Source organism: Erythranthe guttata, chromosome 11 (assembly GCF_056151865.1).
Source record: "Erythranthe guttata isolate IM_541 chromosome 11, IM_541, whole genome shotgun sequence".
NCBI lineage: Eukaryota > Viridiplantae > Streptophyta > Magnoliopsida > Lamiales > Phrymaceae > Erythranthe > Erythranthe guttata.
The window spans coordinates 8,515,974-8,541,847 of NC_142543.1; the positions used below are offsets into that span (position 1 = coordinate 8,515,974).

The following is a 25,874-nucleotide window of genomic DNA, read 5'->3' on the forward strand; positions in this document are numbered from 1 at the left end:
CACAAAGCATGTTCAACAACGAGATTCTCAAATTGCCGGGTTGATCAACAAGATGGACAAAGCCGATGCTAGTCAAGCTATGGAGAATCAGATAGAGGTTCAAGACGAAGTCGAGACATCCACAAAGCAACAACCAGTTGAAAACGAGAAGGCTCCAGCTCAAGAACTTCAAGTTTCTCCAGAAGGGATGATTCATGTAGATCAAGTGATGACACTGATCAGTGGAACCATCAAAGACAAGTTGGAAGGAAGCTCGAAGTCTCCATCAACCTATGTCAAGCCATACACGCAAAGGATTGATGATCTAAGGATGCCAATGGGCTATATACCTCCAAAGTTTCAACAATTTGACGGCAAAGGCAACCCCAAGCAACATGTGGCACACTTCGTCGAGACTTGCAATGATGCCGGGACGTACGGAGATCACCTCGTTAAGCAATTCGTCCGATCGCTCAAAGACAACGCGTTTGATTGGTACATTGATTTGGGGGCAAACTCCATCGACAGTTGGAAGCACTTAGAGGAAGAATTTCTCAACCGCTTTTACAGCACTCGAAGAACAGTCAGCATGATTGAGCTCACCAATTCCCACCAATGGAAGACGGAACCTGTCATCGACTACATCAAACGTTGGAGAAATTTGAGTCTCAATTGCAAGGATCGACTGTCTGAGACATCAGCTATTGAACTGTGCATCCAAGGAATGCAATGGGGACTCCGATATATCCTTCAAGTAATTCAACCTAAAAATTTTGAAGAGTTGGCCACTCGAGCACATGATATGGAGTTGAGCATACTTGCAAATCAAATAGAAGAATCACCATTCCAAAAGCCGTACCAGCTCAAAGAAGTGCATCTTGAAGAAGAACAAGAAAATCCTGAGGATGGGGGCAAGTCTTTTGAAGAAGCAACACCCTATGCAATATGACAAGTCAAATCAAATAAAGCACTCCTTGACACGAGTTTAAAAGGTCTACAGGTCCAAATCAAATGAAACACTCCTTGACACGAGTTTAAAAAGTCTACAAATTCAAATCAAATCAAGCACTCCTTGACACGAGTTTAAAAGGTCTACAAGTCAAAATCAAATAAAGTACTCCTTGACACGAGTTTAAAAGGTCTATATGTCCAAATTAAATGAAGTACTCCTTGACACGAGTTTAAAAGGTCTACATGTCCATATCATATGAAGCACTCCTTGACACGAGTTTAAAAGGTCTATATATCCAAATCAAGTCAAGGCTCCTTGATACGAGCATAAACTATCTACATATCCAAGTCAAATCAAGGCTCCTTGATACGAGCATAAACTATCTACATATCCAAATCAAGTCAAGACTCCTTGATACGAGCATAAACTATCTACATATCCAAATCAAGTCAAGGCTCCTCGATACGAGCATAAACTATCTATATGTCCAAATCAAGTCAAGCCTCCTTGATACGAGCATAAACTATCTATAAATTCAAGTCAAATGCTCCTTCAGTACGAGCTTAAACTGCAAATGTTTCTCCATGTCCACATGAGTATAAACTGTGCACGACATCCCTCAAAAGGATATATTTTGAACTAAGTTATGACTTGATCCCTTTATAGGGTACGTAGGAAACATAGAATCTCTCTAAGTCCAGTCACGATTTCAAAAGATGTATGTGCTTTGCTAGATCAAGCTGCAATTGAAGTTAAGCAATTATCGAGACTCATTCACTCCAAGACGCATTGTCCGTGAACAAGTCTCGAGGGGGCATTTGTAGACATGTAAATTTAATATAATTTATATTATATTAAATTGAATCCCAAGATTATAATTTATCTTGAAAAATAAGTCATGGAGATAATTATCAATTAATTATTGACCAATAGGATTGTTTCTTCTCTTCCAAGTTATAAGAGATAAATATTAATTTAAAGAGAGCCAATCAAATCGCGCCACGTCATCAAGAAGACTTCATGTAGGACTCTTATTCTACCACTATAAATAGGGACCCTCCCTACACAATTCAAGACACAACTCAAGAAGAAGAAAAACCGTAGGAGAAAATTCTCTCAACAATATTCAAGTCGTTCTTCATCAATCAAGTCGTTCTTCATCAAATTCAAGGCGTTCTTCATCAAATCGAGAGCGTTCTTCAACAAATCAAGATCGAAGAAAGATTGAAGGGTCAAATTCATCAAGAACTTCAAGATCTTCAAGTCAAAACCCGTCAAAGTTCAGCGTTTCGATCCGAGATTCAAGCCGCAAGACCCTCGGAAGACGTTATTCAAATCCAAATCAAATCCGGAGAAGACCAAGTCAACGACCCGTCTCCGAAATTCAAAGTCAAACACATATCGTTCTAGAGAGAAGAATCAGAGGATTAAATTAGAGTTTGTAACCCGCAATATTTTATTTTAATTCAATAAATTATTTTTGTGCAAGTTTTTCTTGTTTGTCTAAATCGCAGATAAGAATTTGTTGTTACAAATTTTGGCACACCCGGTGGGGACATCTCTACCTCTCATCTCATCTCTCTCTCGAAGATCCTCGAAGTGTTGCAGTGACTGCTCTTACGTTCACAATGAAGATTGCTACTTCGGATTCATCAAGTGTGGGCTTAGGTACAAGGAGTATGGCTAAGAAGCTGCAAGCATCCTCCGAGACTAACTCGACGCCTCAAACCATTCAGAAAGGCTTACCACCTCTTGTCAACACAAGCGCAGACGTGGAAGGTTCAAAACGAGAGATTTCACAGCCCACTCCTCGTTCAACATCAAGCTACTCAGAGGTGGCATCCGTCATGACAACAAACGCTACAACCATGGAGGAGCAAATAGCAAGTTTGACAAAGGCCATTGAGGGACTCACAAAGCATGTTCAACAACGAGATTCTCAAATTGCCGGGTTGATCAACAAGATGGACAAAGCCGATGCTAGTCAAGCTATGGAGAATCAGATAGAGGTTCAAGACGAAGTCGAGACATCCACAAAGCAACAACCAGTTGAAAACGAGAAGGCTCCAGCTCAAGAACTTCAAGTTTCTCCAGAAGGGATGATTCATGTAGATCAAGTGATGACACTGATCAGTGGAACCATCAAAGACAAGTTGGAAGGAAGCTCGAAGTCTCCATCAACCTATGTCAAGCCATACACGCAAAGGATTGATGATCTAAGGATGCCAATGGGCTATATACCTCCAAAGTTTCAACAATTTGACGGCAAAGGCAACCCCAAGCAACATGTGGCACACTTCGTCGAGACTTGCAATGATGCCGGGACGTACGGAGATCACCTCGTTAAGCAATTCGTCCGATCGCTCAAAGACAACGCGTTTGATTGGTACATTGATTTGGGGGCAAACTCCATCGATAGTTGGAAGCACTTAGAGGAAGAATTTCTCAACCGCTTTTACAGCACTCGAAGAACAGTCAGCATGATTGAGCTCACCAATTCCCACCAATGGAAGACGGAACCTGTCATCGACTACATCAAACGTTGGAGAAATTTGAGTCTCAATTGCAAGGATCGACTGTCTGAGACATCAGCTATTGAACTGTGCATCCAAGGAATGCAATGGGGACTCCGATATATCCTTCAAGTAATTCAACCTAAAAATTTTGAAGAGTTGGCCACTCGAGCACATGATATGGAGTTGAGCATACTTGCAAATCAAATAGAAGAATCAAGATAGTGAGAATGGAAAAGAAGTTCCTAAGGTTTACGCTCATTGTCTGAGTTATTTACTTCTAAAATTATGCACGACTTTTTGTTAACTTTTGTTTTATTCGTCAGGAAAAGAAGATGAAGCTGAAGAATATATCATGGGCCATAGCAAGTTTAACACTAAAACGCACTTCAGGTACTTTTCTCTCCAGTTCTCTCATTTTGAAGGCAGCTATATTTATCTCTGTTAGTTAAGAATCCTTTAGATTATTCTAAAAAGATTCTTTTTATTCATCTGATACAGCACCAGACTCGAATGAGTTAGATACAAACATACCTCCTATAAATCTCGATTTGAGTCAGTTTAATGGGTCCATGAGGAGAGCAATGGATGAAGCTGATAAGAATTGCTGGTCGTCTCCGGAGGGTTCTGGATTCATGATTAGAGGGAAGACATACCTGAGAGATAGCATGAAGGTACGTTTATTAGAGGCAATTTTATTTTTTATTTTTTAATTTTTTAAACGCTGTAGTTCTGTTATCCTGCATCAAATTTTAGAAATAAGTGATTCTTGTTTTTCAATCCACTTTCTGAATAAATTTCAATAATTCTGGGTTTCCACTCTAGTCGAGAGTTCCATTATTACTTGAGTTCCAAACTCTAAGTAAGCAATCTAATTTGATCAAAATATTGTATTACTTGATCCCTTTTCAGGTCAAAGGTGGAGAACCTCTTCTCAAACTCATAGCAGTTGACTGGTTCAAGGTGGAAGAATGTGTCTCAAAGGTTGCATTGCATCCTAAAAACCTTGTTCAGGTAATGCTAGTACGACTTTGCAACGTTTGATGCGACCACAAAATCCTATCATTATCCAATATTCCTCTACAATATGTTCTTTGCTACAAACAATTCGTAATCTTTGGTTGAATGACGGATGGGTTTCGTGAACACTATCACGTAGCCATAGATGATATTTTCTAATTGGTTTGACTGCGTCTATATACTATAGCGTTTTCTCTCTAATGTCATTTCTAATTGCAGAGTGCCGCAGGAAAAAAAGCTTCCGTTCATCCTTGTCATCAATCTTGAGGTTTGCATGTGATTATTACAGCTCCCCGTTTTGAGTATCATGAGGAATTTGACATAATTATGCTTGATATTCAGAATCCATTTATTTATTTTTTGTGGTTTACTTCAGCGAAATGATCATCTCGAAACCACAAAAGAAATTCTTGAGTACCGTAGTAACTGACTTAGCCACTGTGTTTCACATTAGGACCATAAAATAAGCCTGCAAATGTTTGTTCCAAAAAATTGAAACGTGGCAACACTGTGCTACTGGGCTTTGTGACTAAACACATTCGTTGCTACTGTTAAGTGTATATTTTTACACTTTATCGTATCTTTTTATTTGATCTTTTGGTGTGTTTTAACGATAATTGGTGCTTAAAAAGTTGATTTATTGTATTTTAGGTACAAATTGAAGAATTGGAAAAGTATGGGGTCGAAACTGCAATTTTGGCGAAAATATGGGTCAAAAGTGAAAATATCAAAATTCTGAAGATTTAAGCTCGGACCCCCGTCCCAGTTTTAGTGCAAATTGTGGGACCCCCGTCCGAGACTCCGAAGCTGCGCGGTAAAGGGATTTTAATTGCACAAGGAAACTGCCTTATTCCCCAAGTTCTTCACCCTATATAAGACCAAGCCAAGCACACAATTTGGGGATCAATCTTTTTACGCAAATTCAAGAGCAAAAAAGATCAACGAAGATTCAAGCATAGTTTTTCTTATTTAATTTATTTATTTTAATTTATTTATTTTAATTTATTTATCATAAGAATTACGAGTAGCTAAGTCTTTATTTCTAGGATTTTATTTGGAACCCTATGTGGGATTTATGAACCCAATTCTATGATTTTATGCAAGTTTTAATTCCGGATTATTTCTTCTACATGTTTTATTAAGTGCATGAACTTGATCAACTTATGTGCTTTTATGTTATTGTTAATCGCATGAATCGGAAGATCGGGTTAATAATTAGAACTGTGGTAGAAGAGCCTTTGTGGTATTAACATAGGAATATAGTTAATCTCTTAGGTAGCCATTATTGAGATTTGTGCTTAATGCTGTGTTCTAGAATTAATTGCATAGGAATATAGTAATTGAATCTAGAGTATTAGAATCGTAATACAGGCGAAAGCGGGTTATGATTATTTTAGCATCTCAGGTTAATAATCCGGGTTAATTGATTGCATAATTGAAGGAATTGGGGGAATAATAATCACATAGGGGGGAGAATAAAATCCTAGGCTCGTTTACTCTGATAAATCTTCGTGTTTAATTTGCTTTGTTGCTTCGTCGTTTTAATTTGCTTTTAATTTAATTTAGTTAATTCTCTCTAAAATTCGACTGTGTAGGGTGGGCTTGATAACAATTGGTAGAATTTAGCGTCTAGGATTAGATAATTAAATATTCCCTGTGGGTTCGATATCCGGACTTTTAGTCCCACTATATTACTTGTACGATACGTGCACTTGCGTGTAGGTTTTCGGCCAACAAGTTTTTGGCGCCGTTGCCGGGGAATATTTTAATTATTTATTTTATTCTAGCTCTAAATTTGAACAATTTTCACGATTCACCCAAATTATTTTTTTTTTAATATATTTTTTTTTTCTTTGGTTACATGTCAGGTTACAATTCAAACGGGATACGAATGGCTTCCGTCTGGCGAATACCTCCAAAATACCTATGATATGCCGTCACTTTGTTCAATATGTGGTGGAGATCATTACACTAACCAATGTTGGTATGCACTGAAAGCGAATAATTTCATAGATAACACCAACGGCGGTTATTGGAATACATACACCAACACGCCACGAGAACCCAATGTTCAGGAGTGTTATTTGAACTCCGTCCTTGAAGAATTTATGAAATCCACTCAAGCATCTATCCGAAGATTGGAAATAATGTTGGAAGAGATGAAGCTCAAGAGATCTCTTGAACATATTTCAGACAATATCGAGAATGGTTGCAACAAAGAAAATCCGTCTGAAACTTGTGATGAGAAAAATCCTTTAGACCTAGAAAATAGTGTCGATGAGAGGGAAAAAGATATTACAAAGACACTTGAAGATGATGAATCAGACAATGAAATCGAGCTCAACTCCAAAGATGTCTCGGAACAAGAGAAGAAGGAGATGGATGTGGTTAGTGCAAATATTCAAATTGAGGATATTATTGTTGTTCATGACGTGGCTTTGAAGGCATCAATAGAGGTTGATGAGAAGACGAATGTGTTTGAAGTTGAGGTTATACGCGGACGTGAGATTTTTGTGTACCGATTTGAGGGAGCGGGTGATGAAGATCCCATCTTGGCTTCGTACCGATTGATTACAACTAAGAAAGACTACAAGCTAAGGTGGACCCTGACATATTGCAATCCTATCCTTGTATCGGTTGCAATTGAAGTGAAAAAGCTCATGGATGGATGCACAATCTACAAGGCTTTGGATTGGACATAAAAATTTCAACAAGCAAAGTCCGGCTGAAGACTTTAAACTTAGCGCTTCTCGGGAGGCAACCCGAGCTTTATGTTTTCGTAGTTTTCTTTAATTTTTCGTTTCGTTTTTATCGTCATAGGCATGCATTCTAATTAGTTTATTTGAATTTTAATTTTCAGGGTCGAAAACATAGTCAGGAGGTCCAGACGGCCGTCCGAAATCGCAGGCAAAATCCCAGACGGCCGTCCGGGAAACAGAAAGCTCCAAACGGCATCACTGCCTGTGGAACGGCCGTCCTAAAATAAGGCACAAACATGGGACGGCCGTCCCGTGAACAGTGGGGAAACAGAAGATGTCGGACGGCCGTCCGAAAATCAGCACAAAAACCGGGACGGCCGTCCGACTATTTTTTGGGGCGTTTTAACTTTAAAAAATTAGATTTTCTCCCCAATTATTTCCTAAACCCTCCTCTTTCCTTCTCTCAAACTCCCACACACAAATGGAAGCTAGAGAATCGAACCAAATTCTTCAAAATCTACTCTTTCAAGGCAGGCCCACAAAGTGTTCGACAATTTGCTCCAACCAAATTTTGAGTTTGATTGTCAACCAATTCTCACCGAATCTATTCCAACCTCTCTCTCAACTATGTCATCCAACAAACGAGGCCGCACGAGCGAAGCATCATCTTCCAAAGGGAAGGGAAAGGGAAAGAAAAGTACCACCGCCCAATGAGGACGAGTGTGAGAGAGCGAGGGAGGAGCACCCCGATCACATCGACTCCGACTAAATCAGGTGTTTTCTATCCTTAAACTTTGTGCTAAATTCGTTGAGGGCAACGAAAATTTTAAGTTTGGGGGTGAAAAACATGTTATTTTTGTGCTTATTTGTTTTAGTTTGCATGCATTAGGTTTTATTCGTTTTTATTGTTTTTTCTCGTTTTTCCGGAATATAAAAAAAAAATGCTTGAGTCGAATGCATCTATGATTTATGATGATGAGAGATGATCAATGTTTGATGATGAAATTGCTTGTTTTATGTGATAAGGATTTGATGTTTGTTTAGCTTTCGATTCAAAGGAACTTAGAAGCGAATTATTGCTAGGAATCACATTTTGTGCATTGCTTTGGTTGAATGTTTTGTATTTTAAATTTGGAATTAATTTGTGCTAGATCATGCGATGTTCGGTTTTAGAACTCACCTTAGGAAATTTATGATACGAAGTATTGAGTAGTGAGTGATTTGAGATATGATTTGGGCCTTCTTTGAACCGTTTGAGCCTTTCAAGCCGATATTTTTATCGAAATTATATTTAGAACCTTGTTTTGAGCCTCGGAGAAAAGGTGTTCTTTCTTTTAGCCAATGTGTAAGGTAGAATAGGTGGAGATTCTTGAAAATTACCCCTTGGAGTTCGGTCGAAAAATTTTATAAGGTCCTTCTTCTTCTTTGAAAAAAAAAAGGAAAAAAAAAAGAAAAGAAAAAAAAAAGAGATAAATATATATGCTTCTATATATATATATTATAAAAAAAAAGAAAAAAAAAACAGAAAAAAAAAAAGAAAAAGAAGAAGAAGAAGAGACTAGAAGGGAGAAATAAGGACTAGTTGTTGAATTATTTTTGAAAACTCGACCCATTGCCTCAAAAGCAAAAGTGGAGACTTTTGAACTCTTAAGAATCGAGTTTATTAAAGTCCTTAGAGGTGAATTCATTGTTTCAAACGCCTATCTTTCAAATTTTGGCGTAATCACCTAAATTCAAGAAGAATAGCCACACATACCCATATTTCCTACCTCGAACCAAAGAGCCTAACAATTGAAAGCCACAAAGCCCCAATGATCCCAATAGCTTAATGTTCGATATTAGTAGAGTAGAATAATTTGGTGAGTATTTGGAGTCAAGCATATGCATGTAAGTATAAATTCTTTCTATCTTTAATTTGCAAATATTGGATGCTTGAAGTAATTGTATGAATTGTGGTTTTTGGTAATGGTGAGTGACTAAGTGTTGTTGAATTTTGAGCTTGCGAATGCCTAAGAATTGTCATTATAATTACAAGTTCTGAAAACGTGAAGTTGACCATTGATCTATGTGATGAGATGTTATCGTTGAGTTATTTGCTTATTGGTAGATTTTGCTTGAGGACAAGCAAAAGTTCAAGTTTGGGGGTGTGTTAAGTGTATATTTTTACACTTTATCGTATCTTTTTGTTTGATCTTTTGGTGTGTTTTAACGATAATTGGTGCTTAAAAAGTTGATTTATTGTATTTTAGGTACAAATTGAAGAATTGGAAAAGTATGGGGTCGAAACTGCAATTTTGGCGAAAATATGGGTCAAAAGTGAAAATATCAAAATTCTGAAGATTTAAGCTCGGACCCCGTCCCAGTTTTAGTGCAAATTGTGGGACCCCCGTCCGAGACTCCGAAGCTGCGCGGTAAAGGGATTTTAATTGCACAAGGAAACTGCCTTATTCCCCAAGTTCTTCACCCTATATAAGACCAAGCCAAGCACACAATTGGGGATCAATCTTTTTACGCAAATTCAAGAGCAAAAAAGATCAACGAAGATTCAAGCATAGTTTTTCTTATTTAATTTATTTATTTTAATTTATTTATTTTAATTTATTTATCATAAGAATTACGAGTAGCTAAGTCTTTATTTCTAGGATTTTATTTGGAACCCTATGTGGGATTTATGAACCCAATTCTATGATTTTATGCAAGTTTTAATTCCGGATTATTTCTTCTACTTGTTTTATTAAGTGCATGAACTTGATCAACTTATGTGCTTTTATGTTATTGTTAATCGCATGAATCGGAATATCGGGTTAATAATTAGAACTGTGGTAGAAGAGCCTTTGTGGTATTAACATAGGAATATAGTTAATCTCTTAGGTAGCCATTATTGAGATTTGTGCTTAATGTTGTGTTCTAGAATTAATTGCATAGGAATATAGTAATTGAATCTAGAGTATTAGAATCGTAATACACGCGAAAGCGGGTTATGATTATTTTAGCATCTCAGGTTAATAATCCGGGTTAATTGATTGCATAATTGAAGGAATTGGGGGAATAATAATCACATAGGGGGAAGAATAAAATCCTTGGCTCGTTTACTCTGATAAATCTTCGTGTTTATAGGAAGAATAGAATAAGAGAAGGAGAAAGAGAGAAATAATAATACGTAATAGAAACCCCCATTGTGTTATGGGTTGATTACATGGAATATATATAGAGAAATATTGCAAGGTAATAGAGTTTGACTAGGTAACTAAATCCTAACTAATCTAGGTAACTCAATCATACTAGAATCCTAATATTACAAGAGTTATTATAATATAATATTCTCTAACACGCCCCCGCAGTCGAAACGTGACGAACGTGAAGACTGGACAATCACTTGCTAGCACGCTCCCGCAGTCGGAACGGATAAACTTAGAAAGTGAAGACTGGACAGAAACCGCGAAACACAACGCTAGAGAATTCCCCTGTGGAAATATCTGTCCAATTGATACTAAAAAATAATAATAATAATAACGGGTGAGAGAAATAAGCAGTTTTTTTTTTTTTTTTTGTTTATCGAGATAGCGAGAAGATATGAGAGAGGGAAGATGATAAGTGTTCATTTTGCATGATTTTCACTTATCAATTCTTCGAGTTTTGGTCTTCGTTTGTCCGAGTTTTCGGCTTTATTTGTATATATTATGTTGTTTTTGTTTTATTTATATTTTAGGTAAAGATAAGCTATTTTTGCCGATTCGAGACGATTTTGGAAGCGAAGCCGAGAACCAAACCAAACACGCGCAAAAGTGCATTCTCGCGGATTGTGGCAGTGTTTGGTATTTAAAGCATAACTTTCTCATGCGACCTCCGATTGAGCTGATTCAAGTGGATTTAGAAAGCTAACTTCAAGGGCTACAACTTTTGTGAAATGCACAATTGTCGAATTCGGGCTGAAAAAGGGTCAAAACAGTGTTTGAAGTTGATGCAGAGGCCAGATCGCGATCCAGCATCACCGGATCGCGATCTGGTGGCAAATTCCAGTAGCAGCGGAAAGTTGGGGCAGATCGCGATCCGCACTTCCTGGATCGCGATCTGGGAAGGCGGTGGGCAGTTTTCGAGGTTGCCAGATCGCGATCCAAGAAGCCCAGATCGCGATCTGGGCACAGAAATCGAGACTAGATATTTTTCTTTGATATCTCACTATAAATAGAAGGTCTCCTTTTCATTTTTCGACATCTCGACCATCTCTCGACTTTTTCTTCGGTTTTCTCTTCGGTTCTCGCCAGTTCTTCGCGGGAAGCTTCGACGAGGGTTTCGACTCGGGTTTTTCATAAGCTTTTCTTTACGTTTTGTTTATGATTTCTCGTGTTCTTCATTTTGATGCTATGTTTGTAATGAACTGAGCATTTTCTTTTAGGGAAATGAAACCTTGTATATATTGATTTTGATTTCCAGATCTGTGATCTATTTGTCGTTCTTTGATTCTGTTTATGTTTTCCTGTATTAAATGCTTTCGATTGTTTGGCTAACAATTGAATTGATTCTAAATGGGAATGAACTCGAGAGAGGATTTCTCGTTTGATTTTAGGAAAGCATAGCTCGGGTTGTGGAAACGGAGACGTGATGCACCTCGGGTAGCCCTTAAGGACTTGACCTAAATGCTCTCTTAATATCAGGTTCTGAACGGAGACGTCGGACCTGTGGGTAGACTCTAACTACACTGGAGACGGGGGTTAGGGTACTTTAGTGTCTGGGTTAGCGAACATAGAATTGACAATAGATTTCGATTTGTAGATCTTTATCGATAGTACACTGGTGGATTTTTCCCTAGAAGCCATCACACGTCGGAATTCCTCGCGTATACTGGCGGACCGTTGTTTTTATTATTTTTGTTTCCTTTTGGCTTCATGTCATCTCCCATCTTTTTCTCCCGTCTAGATAAAGTTTAGGATAGTATAATAACGGTACTTGGTAGATTTAGGAACTTAATTCCCTGTGGATCGATATCTGGAATTCACTATTCTACAAAACGCGATACTGTACACTTGCGGTTTTTCATACGTAGGTTTTACGCGTATCAGAAGAAGAATAATTAAAAGAAAATAGAGATTAAAAGAGAGAAAGGAGATTAACCGACTAAGAAGATAATGTCGGAAAATATAGAGAAGATGTACCACCGGGGGAGAGAGAAAGTTCGGGTGGTGATCATAGAAAATATAGAAAAAGAAAGATAGAGAGAAGAGTACCACCACCGAGAGGGAGATAATTGGTTTGGTGGTCGCCGGCCATGGAGAAGAAGAGAGGCAGCGGCTAGGTTTTAGGCCATGAAGAAGAAGAAAAAGAAGAAGAAGAAGAAGAAAAAGATAGAGAACCACCGGGGAGGGAGAAAAATTGGGTGGTGTTCATAGAAAAGATAGAAAAGAGAAAAAATATTAGAGTACTACCACCGGGGAGGGAGAAAATTAAGAGAAGGAGAAAGAGAGAAATAATAATACGTAATAGAAACCCCCATTGTGTTATGGGTTGATTACATGGAATATATATAGAGAAATATTGCAAGGTAATAGAGTTTGACTAGGTAACTAGGGGTTGTCTAGGGTCCGAGAGGGTTGTACTTCTCGGACCATAATCTTCCAATAAAATTGTGCCACGTCAGATTAGTACGAACCCAGGAAAAAATTGTACAATGCCTACCTAATGAGTAAAATTACACAAAAGTCCTTAAAGCTAAAATTTAATTATAAATTAACATTAATATCTAAGTTTAATTACATAGCAATAATTATGATAAAATAGTAACCTAATTATTGATGAACTTCATGTTTTGTTCATTCCTGCATTCGTCTCCCTCTCTCATCGTTCTTCCGGATGAAGATTGAGCATCATCTTCTTTGGGTAGTTGTGAGTTTATGATGCGAATTATATCTCATAAAGTTACTTTTTTTATCGGATCTTCCTTTTGATTTATGCAAATATCTCATTCAATTCTGTTTTTTGTAGTATCAGATACTTATGTTCGTATGCGTGAACATTTTTTCTTTGATTTTTGAACTCGTAGCTTTCTAGAAATACATTGGTTGGTGAATTGATCAAAGTCGGGTTGATTTTTTTTTTTCCTCTTTCCCCTGTTTGTTTTGATTGCATTGCTTTGAACTGTTCTTGTTCTAATTTTTTTTAATGTAATCTCCTGCATATATACTTACGCAACGATGAAATTTATAAAATTATTTGCGGTTGCGATTAAGATAGTGTGTGTGTGTGTGTTGTGTGGTGTTCTGTGATGAACAACATTATAATTGATAAAAGTCCCGAACGGAATAGCCTATTAGTTGGACAGAGGAATATCAGGGGTGTTCTTTTCTTGTTCAATTAGCTTTGTTTCTTTGAATTGAAGTATTTTATTTTCATAGTCTGTAAGTCGAAATAAGATCCACACAACAGCCATAGTGTCCCATAATGTTTGTTCAAATTTGTTTTTCCTAGTTTGGTTGGATGTTTGCCAAATCGTAACACTTTTTTATTTCCTACTATATCATCTAAAAGACCCTTATTTGGCAAATAAACCTGTAATTTTGAATTTGAGATGCGAAACATAATTGGGATGCAAATATTTTCATGTACTAATCGTAGACGAGTTGATACTTCTTTGGGAGCTCGATGACTTGCAGGTGTATTAAATGTATGAGTGTTACCATCCACAGTGCTTAACATGTCGTTTCTGTTTATTTGGTGCTTAAGTGTCCTCATTATTGTTATATTTCGATTTAGGAACAAACACAGGAGTCAAATTCAAAATGAAGTTATTTTGGCAATTTTTCGAATAGCTTAGACACCTCTTCGTAAGACAGGCATAACTCTTTCCTCTGAACTCCATATGTGAAGTATAAATACGATACAGAAAGCTAGAATAAGGCTCTGCAACTTGTATGCTTGGAGATTTAGGAAATTCAGACTGGATCGAGGCCAAAGTGTAGGCCGAAGTCGCTGCACCTGCACATACCACATGCTGCCGACGCTGTTCAGATTTTGAATTTTATATGCAACCAACTTTTGGGAGTTCCTCCAAATTTCTTGCAACATAATGTATTTGATGGAACTAAATGCAGATATTGAAGTGTGTTGATTAATTTCCAAGTGGGATATGGACCTAGTTAGTTTGTTAACATACTCTTTGAACAGATCTGTATTGTGTAGTGGTCAATGGCAACCAATAGTTTATCATATGTACTCGATAGCTGTCCAAATTCAGATCTGCAATGTCATTTTTGTCTTCATTCTTTTTTTTCTTTTTCATTTCAATATATGTAGATTGGTAATGGCCTCTAGGCCATTTTCTTTTGGTTGAAAAAAGGTAAATTGTTGGCATAGTGATTTAATGATGAAATCTTATGTATATATATATATATATATATATATATATATATATATATATATATATATATATATATATATATATATATATATATCACTGCATGTCTTTTACAATTTCGAAGGGACGGTTCCGACACATGCCAAGGGACGATAATTTAAAAAATCGAACACCCTAGTTATTTGTTGCATCAATTCCCAAAATAAAAGGCATAAAATCTTTTTCTAGCGAGTTTGAAACAAGGACAAATTTCAAGAGGAATACTTGATTCTAGAACTCTTAACACAACAGGGAAGAATGATGAGCTGAACAGCTCTATTTTACCAACTTCATCATATTTCTAAATTTCAAGCTAGGATTGGATAGCTTAAGAGCTCCCAACACATCGGTTATGAGCCTAATTATATTGACTGCTATAATAAATAAAAATCACATCTCAATGTAGTTACAGAACATTTATTACATTAAAATAAATTAGAGTTGCTTTTGGTTGTTCTCTATGTCTTGAATAACTTCTGTGACATTACCTTCTATATTAAAGGATTTGATATGCCGTCTCTCAAACTCATTCAACTATGGATCAAACCACATGAAATTCAACAACTAATGACATCGTTTAATCAAGAAAACCTACCAATACGAACAACCAACTGCGGTAGCACAATAGATTTTTTTTAATTAATCACAAACATAAAAAAAGTCTACAGCTAAAATTTCTGCAACTCCATGTACAAACCAATATCACTAAATCTCGCAAGATTCAAATTATACCCAGCCAAAATCCAAATTTAATAAAGATCCAGTCTTTGAATTCATGTGTAAAATCATAAACAATAAAAAGAAAAAAGAACAACTACAATGCAATATAAAACGCAATACTTAGATAACATAGATATAATATCATCATACTTACTATCATCGAAGGTCTAGATCGAGCATAAAAATTCTATCTCCGTCAAGCAAAATTATTATACTCACAAAAACTGTACAAGTCATCATCTTCAATGTGCAAAAACTCTTAATCTATCTAAAGAAAATATACAGAGAATTAAAAACATGAAAAATGTGTAGACAACTTCTTCAATGTTTGTACTGCAGCCACACTTCTTAAAAGAGCCCACTCTGGAATGTGTCATCATCTTCTTTATCAAATGAATCACACCAATAAAATGTCAAGGCCTCAATTCTCCATCCTAACAGAGAATTCAAGTTTAATTTGACTTGCTTGATCCTCGATTCTTGCCACCATTAGCAATCCCTTTCTGTTTTTGCCCCGTATAATTTCTCCTGTTTCGCCTGCAATTCTCAATTTGGGGCCAGGTTACACATATAAGCAAATACACAGCTTGTCCCATGTCACTGTCATATTACCCAAGATTGGAAAGATACAACAGTTTGCGAGTTGTATAAGGAGACGAATATGTATCGAACATCAAGAATCAAAATTCTCAATTCTAGCAATAAGAAACATAAAAATAAAAAAAAGGAACAATAGAATAACTGTTGAATTCTCAATTCTAGCGGCGAGCAAGAAACAACTAAAAAAAATGAAAGAACGAAAAAAATCGATCACTAAAAATACGGAAAAAAAAAAACAAGAACAAGTATTCCATCAATCAAATTACTAATCATTAATTCTTATAAAAAAATTTACTAATCATCAAAGGTGCAACAACCACCGCATATAGCAATTCTTGGGGCAGACATCTTTGTCCGGAATACTTACATTCCCAAATTAAATTAGTTGTTTAGCCCCAGCCCCCCTCCCCGGCGAGACGATGAAGCAGAACGAGAAAACTAGAGATTCTGAGATTTTTGTTTGGTGAAGAACATTCGTGAGGTTTTGAGAGATTTTGAGTATGAGGTCTTGAGAGATTATGATATTTCGTTAATTCATATGACTATTAAAATGTTTTTAATAAATATTTTAATTTATTGATTTAAGTTTATAAGGTTAATTAAGTCATTTATACAAAGTACGATGTGTGTACGATAGGGTACGAATGTACGATGTGTTTTTGCTGGGTTCGTACTTTAATTTTTAAATCACTGGTGTCGTACTAGGTCGTACAAAAAATCAATGGATGAGATCAAAAATTTACTATTTGTACGGCCCATATTCAATCGTTATGGTCCGAGAAGTACAAACCCTCTCGGACCCTAGACAACCCTAATATTACAAGAGTTATATTAGAATCCTAATATTACAAGAGTTATTATAATATAATATTCTCTAACAGTGTTTAATTTGCTTTCTTGCTTCGTCGTTTTAATTTGCTTTTTAATTTAATTTAGTTAATTCTCTCTAAAATTCGACTGTGTAGGGTGGGCTTGATAACAATTGGTAGAATTTAGCGTCTAGGATTAGATAATTAAATATTCCCTGTGGGTTCGATATCCGGACTTTTAGTCCCACTATATTACTTGTACGATACGTGCACTTGTGTGTAGGTTTTCGGCCAACAGCTACTTCATTATGGAACCTTTTAGTAAAACAAGCAGTGTGTATTTTATTTGCAGAGTACCGAAATCTTCTTGATATTTTGGGAACTTTTTAGTTTTGCTTTTGTGTTTTGTTCAGAGATTTTCGAAGGCGAAAATTTATGCTGGTGTAATTGTTTCAGACAGGCCAGTAAGCAAGAACTCGTTATTGGGTAAATTCATTGATGGCACCGACATGTTTCTTGATTCAAGATTCAAACTCATCCCAAGCATTGTTGAGGTAGCACTATTTTCTGATCTCGTGAATAGTTGACTTTAGGCGCTAATTTTTGACTATCTTATTATCGTTCAAAATCGTTTTATTTTTCTTAAACAGGGGTACTGGATGGTGAAACGTGCAGTTGGAACAAAAGCTTGCCTGCTCGGAAAAGCAGTAACTTGCAAGTACCTCAGGCAAGACAACTTTCTGGAGGTCAGATCCTAACTTAGTTGGTGCTTCCGTTTTATTTGGATATTGGCGTCTTTTATATGAAATTATATGTTTCCAACTGTTGCTTTGATTTGATTGAATTATTTGGATTTCATCGACTAATAATTAATAATTGTTCGTGCAGATTGATGTAGATATCGGTTCATCATCTGTAGCAAGGGGTGTTATCAGTCTTGTCCTTGGATATGTTACAAGTCTTGTTGTTGATCTTTCCATTGTTATAGAGGTTCGTATATTATTCTTTTATCCCCTTATTTATTTATTTTCTACTGTAACAATCAATTAACTGATATCAAATATTAGAAACGAGGAATAAATTGACCGTTCCTTATGTTACAGGGAAGAGAAGAGGCAGAACTCCCGGAATACATTCTTGGAACCGTTAGACTAAGTCGAGTACAGCTTGATTCTGCTGTACCCTTGGAAGTATGAGGTTCGATTTAGTCTGAAACATTTTACTTTGTTTTGATCAATGTAAACTGAATCAGTTTTCATTGTTCAACTTGGATTTGTCCATCACATGTGAGAGAGAGAGAGAGAGAGAGAGAGAGAGAGAGAGAGAGAGATAATGTATTATTTGGTATTTAGACGTAAGCTTAGTTGTTCAGTATTGAAAGCTAAGGCTTCGCTATGGTTGGTTCATGCTTGCACCTGTGGTAACCATGATTTTCAAATTTCATGCTTCTTCATTCAACCAATTATTTTGTGATCTACTGAATTACAGATATATATATAAATAGATAATATGAAAAAACAAGTAATTTATGCAATGGAATACCGGAGTCGACCCGAAAAATTATTAGTTGTCGTTTACTTACGAAACTTTTAGAACTTATAATACGAAATTATCAAGGATCTATTAGTCTCTAATACTATAGCAAATGTAGCCCAATCGAAATCGGACCCGGTTTTCTAAAAAAAGCAATCGACCCATACATTTTGCGGCCCAACCGAATATATGTGTTGAGTGTAGATATTAAACTCAATACGTTTACTTTACGTGGATCTTTTGTTTAGATTTAATTATATTTGTGCTTTAATTGATTGATTTTGTGTTTTATAGATGAAAAACGAGAATTAGGTGTCCATGAAGGAAAAAAGATCAAAAAGAAAGGAAAAAGTTGCAAATAAGGAAACAAATCAAATTGGAAAAAGGAATCTCGCCACAGCTTTGACAGTGTCCACCATTTCGAGCATATCTCTCTCATACGAACTCTGAATTAGGTGATTTTGACGGCATTGGAAAGCTAATTTCAAGGGCTACAATTCTTATTTACACAACATTCCGAAACTCGGACTCCAACATGGCACAAATCGACGAACAAATCCTGATGGGGAAATGTGGCGGAAATTGATTCCTATTAGGTTTCCACTACTTCCTTATCAAGAAAAGCCTATAAAAGCAACAAGTCTCTACACCATAAGCACGAAATTTTACACCACAAAACGCGGAGAACGAAGATCAACGAAGACTCAAGCATAGTTTTTCTTATTTATTTTATTTATTATATTTTGTTTATCATAAGAATTACGAGTAGCTAAGTTTTTAATCTAGGCTTTTGTCGGAACCCTATGTGGGGATGGTGATCCCGTTTTCTTGAGATTATGCAATTATGATTTTATGATTATTTCTTATACTTGTTATGATTGTTAGTGCATGAACTTGATCAATTTATGTGCTTTATCTGTGATTATTGGGATTGACTCGACAGAGCTATTTTGATAATTAGACGGTAAGTATAAGAACCTTCGAGTAGTTTTCACCGGATGAGTGTGTCAATTGCATGTGGTGTCGTAGACATACAGATATCGCCTTAGGTAGCCATTTACGAGACTTGTTAGTTAATGTTTTATTCATAATTTGTTTGCATAGACATATAGTGAACCGTTTATGAATAATAGACTCATAATACACGCGACAGCGGGTTATGAGTAAATTAGTGTCTCGGATTAATAATCATGAATCATATATTTCATAATTGAGGGGTTTTGGGTGAGCAATTCTTGCATAGGGGGAAGATAAAATCCTAGATCCGTTTTTATATTGATATTTTCTCGTGTTTATTTGCTTTCATAATCTGATGATGCTAAAATATAGCTCACCTAGGGTGGTGTAGAAAATGAGCTGGGAGAGCAAAGCAGATCAGTAGCTTGACAACTTGATGATCCTGAGGTACCTGCGATCATAGAACACATGAACTAAGCCGGGGGTTGATCCGGCGGAAACCCCTCCGACGCTCAAGTCAGACGTGCTGATAGTGGAAATAGTCCAGAGAATACAGTTAATAGTATTGCTCAGTTAATAGGACGTACCTTATGGAATGAGTTCAAATGTGTATTTATAGCTTAGTTGAGATTGTCGGGCCCAAACCTTGCTTGAGGGTGATTGGGCCTCGGTGATAGTGGTCTTCGATATTGGGCTCGTGTCCCAGTAGGTAAATAATTTGTAGGCCCATTGGGTTGGGCCAATTAGGCATATCAAAACACGTTTTTCTATGACCTAACGACGAGGGTTGTTTTTGAAAACTCGATTCATTGTCTCAAAAGCAAAAGTGGAGACTTTTGAACTTTTCAGAATCGAGTTTATTAAAGTCCGTAGAGGTGAATTCATTGTTTCAAACGCCTATCTTTCAAATTTTGGCGTAACCGCCTAAATTAAAGAAAAATAGCCACATATACCCATATTTCCTACCTCGAACCAAAGAGCCTAACAATTGAAAGCCACAAAGTCCCAATGATCCCAATAGCTTAATGTTCGATATTAGTAGAGTAGAATAATTTGGTGAGTATTTGGAGTCAAGCATATGCATGTAAGTATAAATTCTTTTTATCTTTAATTTGGAAATATTGGATGCTTGAAGCAATTGTATGAATTGTGGTTTTTGGTAATGGTGAGTGACCAAGCGTTGTTGAATTTTGAGCTTGTGAATGCCTAAGAATTGTCATTATAATTACAAGTTCTGAAAACGTGAAGTTGATCATTGATCTATGTGATGAGATGTTATAGTTGAGTTATTTGCTTATTGGTAGATTTTGCTTGAGGACAAGCAAAAGTTCAAGTTTGGGGGTGTGTTAAGTGTATATTTTTACACTTTATCGTATCTTTTTATTTGAGCTTTTGGTGTGTTTTAACGATAATTGGTGCTTAAAAAGTTGATTTATTGTATTTTAGGTACAAATTGAAGAATTGGAAAAGTATGGGGTCAAAACTGCAATTTTGGATAAAATATGGGCCAAAAGTGAAAAAATCAAAATTCTGAAGATGTAAAGCTTGGACCCCCGTCCCAGTTTTAGTTCAAATTGTGGGACCCCCGTCCGAGACTCCGAAGTTGCGCAGTAAAGGGATTTTAATTGCACAAGGAAAATGTCTTCTTCCCCAAGTTATTCACCCTATATAAGACCAACCCAAGCACACAATTATCAATCTTTTTACGCAAAATCAAGAGCAAAGAAGATCAACGAAGATTCAAGCATAGTTTTTCTTATTTAATTTATTTATTTTATTTTATTTATCATAAGAATTACGAGTTGCTAAGTCTTTATTTCTAGGATTTTATTTGAAACCCTATGTGGGATTTATGAACCCAATTCTATGAATTTATGCAAGTTTTAATTCCGGATTATTTCTTCTACTTGTTTTATTAAGTGCATGAACTTGATCAACTTATGTGCTTTTATGTTATTGTTAATCGCATGAATCGGAAGATCGGGTTAATAATTAGAACTGTGGTAGAAGAGTCTTTGTGGTATTAACATAGGAACATAGTTAATCTCTTAGGTAGCCATTATTGAGATTTGTGCTTAATGTTGTGTTCTAGAATTAATTGCATAGGAATATAGTAATTGAATCTAGAGTGTTAGAATCGTAATACACGCGGAAGCGGGTTATGATTATTTTAGCATCTCAGGTTAATAATCCGGGTTAATTGCTTGCATAATTGAAGGAATTTGGGGAGTAATAATCACATAGGGGGAAGAATAAAATCCTAGGCTTGTTTACTTTGATAAATCTTCGTGCTTAATTTGTTTCTTGCTTTTGTCTTTTTTAATTTAGTTTAATTTAGTTTATTCTCTCAAAACTCGACTGTGTAGGGTGGGCTTGATAATAATTGGTAGAATTTAACGTCTAGGATTAGATAATTAAATATTCCCTGTAGGTTCGATATCCGGACTTTTAGTCCACTATATTACTTGTACGATACGTGCACTTGCGTGTAGGTTTTCGGCCAACAGTAGACCCAAACTTAAATTTGTCATTTTGATAAGAACCCATTTTTTTCTAAAGGGCAAATTACCAAAACCCCCCTGAGGTAAGCCTAAATAACGAAAATCCCCCCCATGTTCTCGTAATTACGAAAACCCCCCTTGACTAACGGTTGACCGAATTTTTTTAACCGAAAACGTGAAATGTCTATTATATCCTTCTGTTAAATATGTGAAAATAAAAGAAAAAAGTTGAAAAAGAAATTATTTTGAGGGTGGAGATTTTGCTGAGCTCCGGCGGGAGTTTTCCGGTGAGTTGCTTCTTGAAGAGGAAGAGCGATTCGAGTTTCGTGAGGTTGATGAGTTGTTTAGGGATTTGGCCGGAGATATTTGCGTCGGAAATCTCAGATTCCCCAGCTCCGGCGGTATTGCGCCGCCGAGGAAATTTCCGGCGAGGTGGATGAATTCGAGCGATTTGAACGGGCCGTACTCCGGCGGGATTGGACCGCTGAAGTAGCTTCCGGCGAAATTCAGCACTTTGAGAGACTCCACCTGAGAGACGTCGGCCGGTAGGTTTCCGGCGAAGCTGTGGCTATCAGTGGCTTGGCCCCGTCTCGCCCGAACATGAATATAATCAGGTTTTTGAACCTCGGAAAATTTGGAGCTTTCCTTCGAACAAGTGTTTCCGGAAGTTTCCATTTCGGTTTTCGCGGTGATCTCCGATTTCTCTTCCTCTGCTTCGACTATGTTTTCGTTGTTTTCTTCGATATCGAACTGAGATTTAAAACACGAACGAAAGAAATAATTAAAATTAAAAAAAAAAAAAATCAGATCCCATAAATAACATAAGTAGTATTATTATTATTATTATTATTATGAAACCTGTGCTTTTCTTTTTTCTCTATTGATCAAGCTACTACTGTTGCATTGCCATTCGGGTTTCGGGATTGAGTGGTAAGGGAAGTGGTGAGATAGATCGACGGCGGAGAGGAGGTCCACGTGGCGGGTGTCTTGGTTGTGCCAAGAATTGGTCTGTTCTTGATAGAGGCGGTGGCGGTGGTGGAGTAGGGCGGAGCTCTGCTTTTGCTCCATGAGATTTTTTCCAGAGGAAGAAGAAGATGATGACGTGGATGGTGATGATTGGTGGAGGCGTAACATTAAAATGCTTACAATTACCCCCCTAAGGTTAATTTCGTGTACAAGGGCAAAATTGGTATTATCGGAGGAATATTCGGGAGAATCAAAAAGATTCTATCGAGTCTAACACCGTTAGAGCGATTTGTAAGACGTCTGCATACCTCAGGGGGGTTTTCGTAATTACGAGAACATGGGGGGATTTTCGTTATTTAGGCTTACCTCAGGGGGGTTTTGGTAATTTGCCCTTTTCTAAATTACATAAGTACTCTCAATCAAATCCCACAAATCCCGTTACTTTACCTTTTGAAATAATATCAAACTGAATAATATGTTTGTTTGAAATACTAATCAATTAGGGTAATTTTCCTTATATCATATAATAGACTATCTTATTGATCTAATTCGACTATGGATCTCGTTAATCGACTATGGACCACATATTATTCAACCACATAGTATATTAATAATTTCAATATAGTACATTAATCTGCTATGATAGTATATTACGGTTATAGTAGTGATATGAAATTGTGTTACAAACAATATACCACTGAAATGACAAGAACATTGAGAACAAAACCAACGTAAAGTATTCCAACATAACCAATAAAATAGTACATTAATAATCTCATAATTTCAATCTAGGGTTTTGATAAAATACATAAAACACATCATAACACAATCAAACCAATATGTCGAGTTAAAAAACTCTAGTACATTAATAATCTCATAATAGTATAATAAAATGATAATGGTAGTATCATACGGTATTCATAATAGTATACTACTGTATTACAACGGTTTAACACTTAACCGAAGTTACCGAGCCATTACATCGTAAACACCTCTTTATAGCAACCAACCCACCAAACCTCAACAAAATCCGTACGAAATTCGCCATCGAAAAAACCTAAAATCATGAAACAAAATTAAAAATGCAGAATACTAAAAAATGATTAAATAGACTACAAATACATTTGAATGACAATACATTAATATCATCAAAAATAAACTTAAAATGCAAAATCCATACGCTAAATTAAAAAAGACTACGAAATATATTTTAATGTACTACCGAGCACACTAAAATCGACTGTTGTAAACAAATAAACCAACTATCAATATGGATCAAACTCATGAACTCGACCACAACAGACATTTATTTCGATTATTGCATAAACCAACTACGACGCTCAAATAAAACAACTCTGATCCAACTGCGTGAACCATCCTCTTATAACTCTGTGAATCCTCTTCCAAACAAACATCATCAGCCAAAAATAACGATGTATATGTGACGACGTAATTTTGTTAAGAAACGTTCTACTTAATAGAATTAAGTATCAACACAACTATTAAAAATGTCTAACCACCATACACGACAACCCTGGACATACAGCGAAAATAAAAAACGAAAAAAAATGCATTCATACCCGCTTAACAACGTACAACAATGAACGCTCAAATCCGATCCTATTTCCACGCCGGTGAAAAAATCTTCAAAGACGATAGAAAAACGATGAAACGCTGGAGAAAATCTTCAAAACAGATTGTACACGATTTCATAGAAACGGCCACTAAACTCACGTAAATTTATTCCGTGATTTTAGGCAACGTATCAGCAAATCTCATATCACGTAGTTAAGGAAATAAAAGTTGTTCAAAAATAAAACAGGGGTATTAAAGGGAAATTATATAATATATTTTGCCAAGTTGGCAAATTTGGGTGTATGTCAAAAAGGGAAAAATTAATTGGATCCATCTCATTAGAAAATATGAACAAGGGGTTATCCCTAATAAACCCCTTTAATTAATCAATTCAAATTACTAATTAGTAATTACCATTAAAAAAAGTTAAATTAACCCTTGTTTGGTTACAAGTTTGCACCGAGATTAGCAATTTAATTTTGGTCTAATCTTAGCACTACATTACTAAATTGGAATAGTGTGATGATTTTCAAAAGCTGCATTTGCATGAATTCTTATTAAAAATTTAAAACATTTGTGCGGAACAAAGGTTTTTGGAGTCCACGTAGGCTGTGCAATTTCAAAAATCTGACAGCCTTATAGAAAGAAAACTTTGTCATTTACTACCACATTAAATAAATCAATTTTCTACTACTATTAACTTTTAACTTAATCAAAAAATAGTAAAATACTATACATGTGGTCTCGTCACAAAATAAAAAATGAAAAAAAATAAATTAAAGTATTTCATTTATTATCATGTCATTAATTTACTGAGAAAGAATATCATGTCATTAATTTATTAATGTCTGATATGCCTAATTGGGCTAACCCAATGGGCCTACAATTTCTTTACATACTGGGCTACGAGCCCAATATCGAAGACTAATATCACCGAGGCCCAAACACCTTCAAGTAAGGCTTGGGCCCAACAAATCAAACCCAACCCAATAAACGACATATAAATAGAGGTTTTACTCATTTTATTAAGGTACCTCCTATTAACTGAGCAATACTATTAACTATATTCTCTGGACTATTTCCTCTATCAGCACGTCTGACTTGAGCGTCGGAGGGGTTTCCGCCGGATCAACCCCCGGCCTAGTTTACGTGTTCTATGATCGCAGGTACCTCAGGATCATCAAGTTGTCAAGCTACTGATCCGCTTTGCTCTCCCAGTTCATTTTCTACACTACCCCAGGTGATCTAAGTAATTAGCATCATCATTTTGGCGCCGTCTGTGGGAACGATGCAAACCAGATCACGTAGCCAACAAGATCCTCCTGAGGCGTCTGCTCGGAGAAAAAATGGCACAGCTAACGACCTCCCACCTCGTGGAGGCTCTGGCTTGCCACCTCCTCCATGTCCCATGGATCCACCTCGCGAGGTTCAGGTGATCCCCCTCGGGACCCACCACTCGCCGATCCACCGCTCCCTACTCCTCGAATGGTTCAAATAACCGAGGATGCGCTTCAACGCATGATAGCAGAAGCTTCAACTCGCGCTGCCACAGAGGCCGTGACCCAATATATCGCCACGATGGGAGCAGATGCTCCCAACGCGATACCAGCACCTGCTCCACATGTGGATCCACCTATGGTTCCACCGCCATCGACTCCCTGGG

General features: G+C 36.6%; 2 protein-coding genes and 2 long non-coding RNA genes across 4 annotated transcripts; 1 reads left to right on the plus strand and 3 right to left on the minus strand.

Moving 5' to 3' along the window:
* Positions 1 to 15,444: 15,444 nt before the first annotated feature.
* Positions 15,445 to 16,450, minus strand: LOC148766937 (uncharacterized). Its single transcript, XR_016034266.1, has 2 exons — positions 16,238 to 16,450; positions 15,445 to 15,807 (listed from the first exon to the last, which is right to left on the minus strand). It is a non-coding gene; the product is annotated as an uncharacterized LOC148766937 (long non-coding RNA).
* Positions 16,451 to 16,521: 71 nt separating this feature from the next.
* On the plus strand, positions 16,522 to 18,007 carry LOC148766938 (protein ENHANCED DISEASE RESISTANCE 2-like). The gene is made up of 5 exons (XM_088825865.1): positions 16,522 to 16,536; positions 17,093 to 17,233; positions 17,330 to 17,425; positions 17,568 to 17,669; positions 17,783 to 18,007. The coding sequence occupies exons 1-5, from the start codon at positions 16,522 to 16,524 to the stop codon at positions 17,873 to 17,875; spliced, it is 447 nt and encodes a 148-aa protein (XP_088681991.1). The 3' UTR covers positions 17,876 to 18,007.
* A 3,903-nt stretch (positions 18,008 to 21,910) lies between these two features.
* On the minus strand, positions 21,911 to 22,824 carry LOC148766939 (uncharacterized). Its single transcript, XM_088825866.1, has 2 exons — positions 22,529 to 22,824; positions 21,911 to 22,420 (listed from the first exon to the last, which is right to left on the minus strand). Exons 1-2 carry the CDS (start codon positions 22,802 to 22,804, stop codon positions 21,911 to 21,913), a joined length of 786 nt encoding a protein of 261 aa, XP_088681992.1. The 5' UTR covers positions 22,805 to 22,824.
* Positions 22,825 to 23,383: 559 nt separating this feature from the next.
* On the minus strand, positions 23,384 to 24,315 carry LOC148766940 (uncharacterized). The gene is made up of 2 exons (XR_016034391.1): positions 24,217 to 24,315; positions 23,384 to 23,693 (listed from the first exon to the last, which is right to left on the minus strand). It is a non-coding gene; the product is annotated as an uncharacterized LOC148766940 (long non-coding RNA).
* Between the last annotated feature and the right edge of the window lie 1,559 nt (positions 24,316 to 25,874).